The sequence below is a fragment of the Trichechus manatus genome, unplaced genomic scaffold (assembly GCF_000243295.1).
Source record: "Trichechus manatus latirostris isolate Lorelei unplaced genomic scaffold, TriManLat1.0 scaffold00061, whole genome shotgun sequence".
Classification (NCBI taxonomy): Eukaryota; Metazoa; Chordata; class Mammalia; order Sirenia; family Trichechidae; genus Trichechus; species Trichechus manatus.
The window spans coordinates 15,267,654-15,276,108 of NW_004443997.1; the positions used below are offsets into that span (position 1 = coordinate 15,267,654).

The window sequence follows — 8,455 nt, forward strand, 5'->3', positions numbered from 1 at the left end:
CATGGGGGTGATTTGTGAGGCCCAGGTGAGAAGCACCAGGTGGTTGGCCTGGAGGTGCCCTTGGTGACCCAGGATCCGCAAGTCTCCAGGAACTAAGGAGCAGCTAGTGAGTCAGCCCTGGAGCCTGGAGCCCAGAGCTGGGGCTGGGAGGAGACAGCCTCAGGGCTTGCTGGCCCCAGCCCTCAGCCATCTCTTCTGGGAAGCTTCTTTAAGTTCTTTGTCCATCTGTGCACTGTGTTCTCAGGAAAGGCCTGGGGCCTTCACCTCTCCAGCCCCTACTCCTGTCCTTGTCCCCAGAGCAGGCGTAAAGGAGAAGCCTCTGCTTGGTGGGGCGCGCAGGGCCAACAGGTGCCATGGCTGGTTTTTAATCCCTGGCCGGGTGACAGTCGGAGTGGTTTCCATCTGGGAGATTTTACTGTGTGCTAGGAGCTCTTATTTAATTGTTAAAATAGTCCTGTGAACTGATACTATATCTGCATTTCACAGGTAGGAAAATGGAGGCTCAGAGAGGTTAATTCTTTCCCCAAGGACACACAGCTAGTGAGTGGCAGAGCTGGGATTCAAATCCAGGTAGCCCGCTTTCTTCATGAGTTCTTTCTGCCACTTCCCAAGGAGGTAGGTCCTATTGTCCCCATTATACAGATGGAGAAACTGAGGCTCTGTGCAGGCAAGTGACTTGCGCAGGGTCCCAGAGATTGATGGGAGCAAAGCCAGGGTTTGAGCTGGGCCCATCACTCCTTCCCGATGGGCCATGGCCCTGATCTGGCACTCACCCCGCCTGTCCTCACCCCTGCAGGTGGCGATGGTGGAGGTGCAGTTGGACGCTGACCACGACTACCCACCAGGGCTGCTTATCGCCTTCAGCGCCTGCACCACAGTGCTGGTGGCCGTGCACCTGTTTGCGCTCATGATCAGCACCTGCATCCTGCCCAACATCGAGGCCGTGAGCAACGTCCATAACCTCAACTCTGTCAAGGAGTCGCCCCACGAGCGCATGCACCGCCACATCGAGCTGGCCTGGGCCTTCTCCACGGTCATTGGCACACTGCTCTTCCTGGCCGAGGTGGTGCTGCTCTGCTGGGTCAAGTTCCTGCCCCTCAAGAAGCAGCCGGGCCAGCCACAGCCCACCAGCAAGCCCTCGGACGGCGGCGGAGCCCTCAATGTCAGCGGCAGCAGCCCCGAGGGCATCACTCCGGGCCAGGCAGCCGCCATTGCCTCCACCACCATTATGGTCCCCTTCGGCCTGGTCTTTATTGTCTTCGCCGTCCACTTTTACCGCTCACTGGTCAGCCACAAGACAGACCGACAGTTCCAGGAGCTCAATGAGCTGGCTGAGTTTGCTCGCCTGCAGGACCAGCTGGACCACAGAGGGGACCACCCACTGACGCCCGGCAGCCACTATGCCTGAGCCCCTGTGGGCCTGGGTTTTCCCGAGCTTTAGCCTTAATGCCTCTTCCCAAGGCCTTGTCTTGCCCCAGCCTCAAGGACAGCCTGAACAGGAGGCTGGGCTTCCGGCAGAGAGTAGAGGGAAGAGGGTTTTTTAAGAGAAATGACTGTACTTTGAAACTTTCCTCTAAGAGTATAAGCACTTCCTGTTTTTCCAGACCCAGGTTCACCTGCTGGGAGGTGGTGGGGGCCGGAGCGGGGACAGATGCTCCCTTTGTCCGTCCTCCTATCCCATGCCAGGGCCACCTGGATGCTTCCTGTCCTTTCCATCTCGACCTCCCACCCCGTTTGGCGTCGAGAGTGTGTGTGTGTGTCTGTGTGTCTGTGTGTGTGTGGACACAGAAATATACTCTTATGGGACAGCTTCTCCTTGTGTCTGTATCATTGGGTCCAGGCTGTCCCATGTTATTTCTCCCTCCTGCCACTGCCCTAATCAGCTGAGCCCCTAAGCAAAGTTTTTCATTTCTTTCAGCGATTTGAGAAATTTTAAACCTACCAAAAAGTCACAAGAATAGTTACAGAAATATATAATTCCCCTGAACCGTATGTTTTAGTTGCAGATAGCACAATCTTTCATGGCTAAATAAAAACCCAAAACCAAACCGGTTGCCGTCGAGTCGATTCCGACTCATAGCAACTCTGTAGGACAGAGTAGAACTGCCCCATAGGGTTTCCAAGGCTGTAATCTTTATGGGAGCACACTGCTACATCTTTCTCCCATGGAGTGGCTGGTGGGTTCAAACTGCCACCCTTTCGGTTAGCAGCCGAGTGCGTAACCACTGCGCCACCAGGGCTCCTTTTCATGCCTAAATGCTTCCTTTTAAAAACGTGGACATTCTTCTACATAACCACAGTTCCATTATCAAATTCTGTAAATTTGGCATGGATGGAATACTATTATATAATATCCATGTTCAGATTTCCCACTTGTCCAAATAATGTTCTTTCCAACCCAAGATCGTGCGTTACATTGTCCGGAAAGTTCCTTAGCTTCTGTCGTTCATGATGTTAACCTTTTTGAAGAGTCAAGGCCAGTAGCTCTGTAGACCCCCTCTGTTTGGTTTGTTTTTATTGCGTTCAGGTTATGCATTTTGACAGGAATATTACGTAAGTGACTCTGTGTCCAGATCTTCTCAAAACAATAGCAAAGTAATAGCCAGTAGTATATGCAGATACTGTTCTAAGCACTATGCATCAGCATCCCTGTGAGGTGGGTACTGTTATCCTCATTTTACAGATGGCACAACTGATGCCTAAAGAGGGTAAATAACTTGCCAGGATTCAAACCTGGGACGTCTGACTTAGAGACCTCCCAAAAATCTTAAACCTGGGCTGATTCTGGATTTGCTAGAAAAACTGGGATCCAGCAGCCCTGCACCCACCTTCTTTCATAGTGAAAATAAACAGGAACTGAGCAACAGCCACTGCCTTCCACATTTGCCACAGTCCCCACCACTCCCTCCTATCTCAGACGAGGCCAACTTCACTAACATTTCGTGCCCAGCCCCCAGAGGCCCTTGCATTTGAGACCTCTGCCTGCTCCATATAAAAGTGGCTTTTTAAAAGCCAAGTGCTATGGCTGAAATGAAGATTGGGGCCTGGACAGGCCTGACATTTGTGTCCCTCCCATTATTGTTCCCCGAGATGCTTCCACAGAACCCCAAGTCTCAAACTGTTTGGAAAGTGTGGCCTTAAGCTCTTGTCCTTCTGTGCTGACTTGGGCACTGAATAGCAGCTTTGTGGGCTGGGTGGGGAGGGCCCTGCCCTTCCCTGCCACTTCTTCCCACCCTGCATCACACACACTGGGACCCACCTGGCCCCAGATGCCCTTTGGGGTGGAAGGGCTGGGTAGGACCAGGCAGAGACCCCCAACACAAAGCCCCCCACTGCTCCCCAAAGAGGGCCCGGACATCTTTCACATGTTCCCTGAGGTGTCCGCCTCCCTATTTGCACAGAGGCCTGCGATCCGGTGGAGTCATTCCTGGACTCCGGCATGGAAGTCTTAAGTTCTCTCCTAAATTGGCCTGAACTCAGTCACCAGCTTAGATTGTGAAGATGCAGATTTCCAAGCCCTTCCCCGGAGATTGATTGCAGTTGGTCTGGGTGTGTCTGTATTTTTAACAAGCACCCTCAGTACTCTCACACCCAGCAACTTGGGAAACGGTGGTTAAGAACACAGTCTCTTTAATTTCAGTTTTATTTCTATTTTGGGTAGACAATACATTCACACAGTTCCAAATACAACAGCGAAAAGTCCTCCCCCTCCCCAGAGTCAACCATGGTTACTAGTTTACTGTGATCCCCTTCTAGAGAGACTATACATCAACAAGTGCACCCCACACACAACACACTTTCTACATAGTAGTCTTCTATGCACACTGATCTGCACCTTAAGAGCAGATCTAAATATGAGTGCAGGCACTCTCTAGCTTGGTGACTTGTGAACTCCTTGACCCTCAGTTTCCTTTTCTAAAATGGTGCTAATAGCAGGACACCTACAGGTTGGGGTGGGAGAGGAGGTCACAGCAGAGGAGACATGCAAAGCTGTCAGCACAGTGCCTGGCAGTTAACTTACTTCTATATCCCAGGGTGGCCAGGCTCAGCTTCCTGAGAACCAGGCCCTGGGTCAGGCCACCCGGCTCACAATTTAGTGCGTAGAGAGAACCTCAGTGTCAGCAGTTACTGAGTCTTCGTGATGTGCGGATACGTGCTGAGGGCTTTACAAGCCTCCCTGTGTTTCCGAGTTTCTTACGCTCAGCACTGTTGACATTTTGGGCCGGCTCATTCTTTGTATTGGAGGGCTATTCTGTGCTTTGTAGGACGTTAGCAGAAGGCCTGGCCTCTACCCACTAGATGCTAGTAGCACTTCTGAGGAGCGGCATCCAGAAACGTCTCCAGACATTGTCAGTTTCACCGGAAGAGGGGCAAAATCGCCCTGGTTGAGAACCGCCGCCTTACTTCATCTTCACGATAACACTGGCTGGTAGGTACCGCTATTGGCCCTGTGTCACGGGAGGAAACCTAGAGAACAGGGAGGTTGACGTTCCCAAGGACATAGCTGATACCCCACCTCCGGGATTCATACCCAGTCTGACTCCAGAGCGCATGCTCTTACCACTAGCTCGCAGGAATGCTGTCTGGATTAGAATTATCAAAGCTCTTCCCTGGTATCTGGCCCACAATTAACCTCAATACATGTTATCCAGCATTATAACATCGGTTCTCATCAAATCCTCAAAACACCCGTGAGGTCTCATGAGGCCCATTTTACAGATGGAGCAACTGAGGTCGTGTGCTTAGGGTCCCACAGTAAGTCGGGCTCTCAGCCCTGGCTCCACATTACAATCACCTGGAGAACTTGTTACAAAGCCCAGACATCACCCCAGATGAATTAAATCAGCATCGCAGGGCGTGGAATCTGGGCATCTGTATCTGAAGGCTCCCACGTGATTCCCCGGTTGTGAGCCCCTGTGTTAAACTGCGGATCCAGGTCAGGTTTTAATCTAAGATCTTGTTGACCAAGCTCCTCTGACCGGGCGCAGACTCTGTCTCCTCTCTTGGGTACTCAGTGGTCAGAGACCTGGAAACGCTGCCCTTTCTCCCCAGGTAAATCCATGGCCGCCATGGGAACTTCCTCTTCTCCACTCGGGACCCTCCCAGGGTGCCCCACTCCCTGCCTCACCCCGCAGCCGACAGCCCGGGCTCACGCTGTCATGCTCTCCTTTATTCTCATGCACTCAAGAAGGGTGTAGGGAGGAAGGCAGTGAGGAGAGGGAGGGTCCCCGCAACCAGGCCACTGAGGGAAGTCCTGTCCCTCCATGGGCAAAGAAGGATCCAGTCCTGGGAGGAGTGACGTCCTCTGAGGGTGCCAAAGGTGTGTCTGGAACCACCTCTCACTCCTCCCAGGTGAGCTGCACTGGTCTGAGCAGTTTGGTGATGTGTGCTTGGATTCCTCCCAAAGGGCCGAGCTTCAGTATTCTCTCTGCAGGGGGCGGGCGACAGTGAAAAGCTGGCATTTGCAAGGCACTGTGCCAATGCCTGCTCCTCACACTCTCACTTACTGCCACCCCCGGGGAGGCTAGGAGTGGCCCAGGGCATTTGGGGGCAAACCAGCCCCCAGACTCCTAATCCAGTGCTCATCCCAGCAAGCCCAGGGTGCAAATGGGAGGCTTGGGGCAGGATTGGAACGAACTGGTCTTCTATGAAATGGGATTTGAAGGGGAGGGACCACAAGGGACCAGCTGGACTCCAGAAGGCAAGAAGCCACCCTCTCTGGGCCTTGTTCTGGGCCATGGTGCTGCCTCGGCCATGCCAGAGGGTGGCAGGGTGCCCGTCCTCACTTGGCATCAATCTCCTCCTTCCTCCTCAGTCTTCTTGAACATGGCCAAGGCTTCCTCCAGCACGCCATCGGGGTCTAGGATTTTGACCTGGAGGGAAGCAGCAAGGGTGGATTTGGGGGCCACGGAAGCCCAAGACTGCCAGCCTCGCTGGGGATGCCCAGGCTGAGCACACAGCTTGCTTGTCTGTGCCCTGGCGGGGCAGGGTGGGCTGAGGGTGCTGGTGTCTGTCTCTCTGGGTGTGGCTGCAGGGCCCTGGTGAGGGCAGGAGGAGGGCTGCCCACCTGAGGAATGGGGAACTGAGTGGGTTCAGGGGCCTCGTCACGGCCAAAGTCGATCATGGTGCCACACTTGGCCACACTGTCCACCCAGAAGCCTTCAAACAGCTGACCGTGGTCCAGGTGGAAGAAACGCCCTGGCCCGTTCTTCATGCCTCTCTGCCAGTAGCCCTCGTAGCGGTTCCCATTCTCTGGGGAAAGGATGCGAGGCATGGGTGCTGGGCACTTCAAACCAGGCTGGCCCCTCCGCCATGCCCAGGCTGGACCCTCCACACTGCCCACCAGGCAACAAGAAGGAAGAGCATCTGGGTTGACTAGCATGGGCTGGGCAGGGTACAGTCGGGTGGGGGACGACTGTCTATAAATGTCAGAGCTCTGGGGTGTCAGCAACTTCCGGAATCAGGCCTGGTTCAAGTCTCACCTCCACCACGTACCTGAGCTTGGGCAAACAACACTTCCAGCATCAAGTTTCCTATCTGTTAAAAATACAGCTAATAAAAATAAGAGGCAATACCATATTTTACGCAAATAATGTACACGTTACATGTTTTTGCCAACTGCGCAATGCCCCATCGCCATTTTTGTAAGCAAACTATGCCGTGTGTTAAATGTGTGCGCACGTTACTTACATGGGCACGTTATTTGTGTAAAATATGGTATGTTCTTCAGAACTTACTCTATGCCCGGCTCCATGCTATATTCCTGGCCTTGCTTAACCCTCACAAACATAATTCTATGTCATATTATGGACTCCATTTTACAGATGGAGCCTGAGAGTTTAACTGACTTGCTCAAGGTCACACAGCTAGGAAGTAGGAAAGGCAGAGCTTGAAATCAAGGCCTGTTCATCCCAGGAGCCAATGCTCTTAATGACTAATAATTCTACTTCTCATCTGATAGTGGTGGTGTAAAAATAATAACAGTAAAACTAACCCTTCTCAGCTCAGACAGTTACTAGCTGTGTGACCTTGGGTAGGTCACCTAAACATTTTGTCTCATTTCTAAAACAGGATAACAGTAGCATCTACCTGGTAGATTTGTAAAGATTAAATTAATCAATACACAGAAGGAATTTAGAACAGTACTGGATAAGCTCTAGATCAGAGGTCAGCAAACTTTCTCTGTATAGGGCCAGATACTAAGAATTTTCAGTTTTGCAGGCCATACAGTCTCTGTCACAACTACTCAGTGCTGTCATAGCAGCATAAAAACAGCCAAGGACAATACATAAATGAGTGAGCATGTCTGTGTGCCAATAAAACTTTATTTACAAATGGGAAAGGGGTTTCACTTTGGAGTGATGGAAATGTTCTGGAACTAGATAGAGGTGGTGGTTGCACAACATTGTGAATATACTGAATTATTCTCTTTAAAATGCTTAATTTTATGTTATGTGAATTCCACTTCTATAAGTTATTTTAAAACAAAAAACAAAAAAAACTTTATTCACAAAAATGAGTGTTGGGCCAAATTTGGCCAAAGGGCTATAGTTTGCCAACCCCTGCTCTATATAAAAACCAACCAAATCCGTTGCCATCGAGTAGATTCTGACTCATAGCGACCCGACAGGACAGAGTAGAACTGCCCCATAGGGTTTCTAAGGAGCGGCCGGTGGATTCAAACTGCCTATCTTTTGGTTAGCAATCACAGCTCTTAACCATTGCCCCACCAGGGCTCCGCTCTATATAAGCTAATAATATTATCATTGAGTACTTACTCAGTGTCAGGCACCATGCTAAGCAATTTACAAATATAAACTGAACCTTTACATAACCTTAGAAGATGTTTTATTTTTATCCTTATTTTACAGATGAGGAAACTGAGCCACAGAGGGTTTAAGCAAATTGCCCAAGGTCATGCAGCTAGTAAGAGCTCGAGGCAGGATTTGAACCTGACTATAAGTCAATCTAAACTAGCCCCTGTCCCCCAACCCCTTAGTCATTCTCCAACACAACTTGCTGTTTTCTATTCTCCTTACCACTTTTAATCCCACCAGGCTGTGTGACCTTGGGCAGGTGTCTTAAACTCTCTGTGCCTCGGTTCATTTGTAAAATGGAGATGATAAGAGTACTGATTTTATAGGGTTGTTATGAGGATTAAATGAGTCAGTATAAAGTGCTCAGTGCTATATAAGTGTAGTCTATTATTATTATAGGAGCTTAATTATTATTAAGACAATAAGAAATTGTCTTGCTTTACGTGTTCATTGTTAGTCTCGGCTATTAGAGAATAAGATCCCCAAGGACAGGGATCCTGCCCCCTTATTCACCGTATCCCAAGCTGATACCCAGCAGGACTTTGGGGGAGGGGGAGAGCCAGGTAGGCGTGGCCTTGTGGGGCGGGGCCAGGAGGGATGCAGTGGGCGGGGCACTCACTCAAGCGCAACATGCCCTC

The 8,455-nt window shown here is 50.8% G+C and overlaps 2 protein-coding genes across 2 annotated transcripts in view; one reads left to right on the top strand and one right to left on the bottom strand.

Moving 5' to 3' along the window:
• The first annotated feature begins 713 nt into the window (after positions 1-713).
• LOC101348360 (calcium release-activated calcium channel protein 1) lies at positions 714-2,051 on the top strand. Its single transcript, XM_004379141.3, has one exon. The coding sequence runs from the start codon at positions 752-754 to the stop codon at positions 1,406-1,408; it is 657 nt and encodes a 218-aa protein (XP_004379198.3). The 5' UTR covers positions 714-751; the 3' UTR covers positions 1,409-2,051.
• Positions 2,052-3,395: 1,344 nt separating this feature from the next.
• Positions 3,396-8,455, bottom strand: part of MORN3 (MORN repeat containing 3) — a 10,675-nt gene continuing 5,615 nt past the window's right edge. The window contains exons 2-5 of the mRNA XM_004379142.2: positions 8,437-8,452; positions 6,068-6,252; positions 5,787-5,873; positions 3,396-5,428 (exon numbers count right to left, since the gene is read on the bottom strand). Of these exons, the coding sequence (XP_004379199.1) occupies positions 5,793-5,873; positions 6,068-6,252; positions 8,437-8,452 (282 nt within the window). The 3' untranslated portion in view covers positions 3,396-5,428; positions 5,787-5,792. The remainder of the gene's footprint in view (positions 5,429-5,786; positions 5,874-6,067; positions 6,253-8,436; positions 8,453-8,455) is intronic.

Excerpts from the sequence above, each read along its gene's own strand:
- LOC101348360 (XM_004379141.3), top strand. The coding sequence starts at position 752 with ATGGCCCTGATCTGGCACTCACCCCGCCTGTCCTCACCCCTGCAGGTG.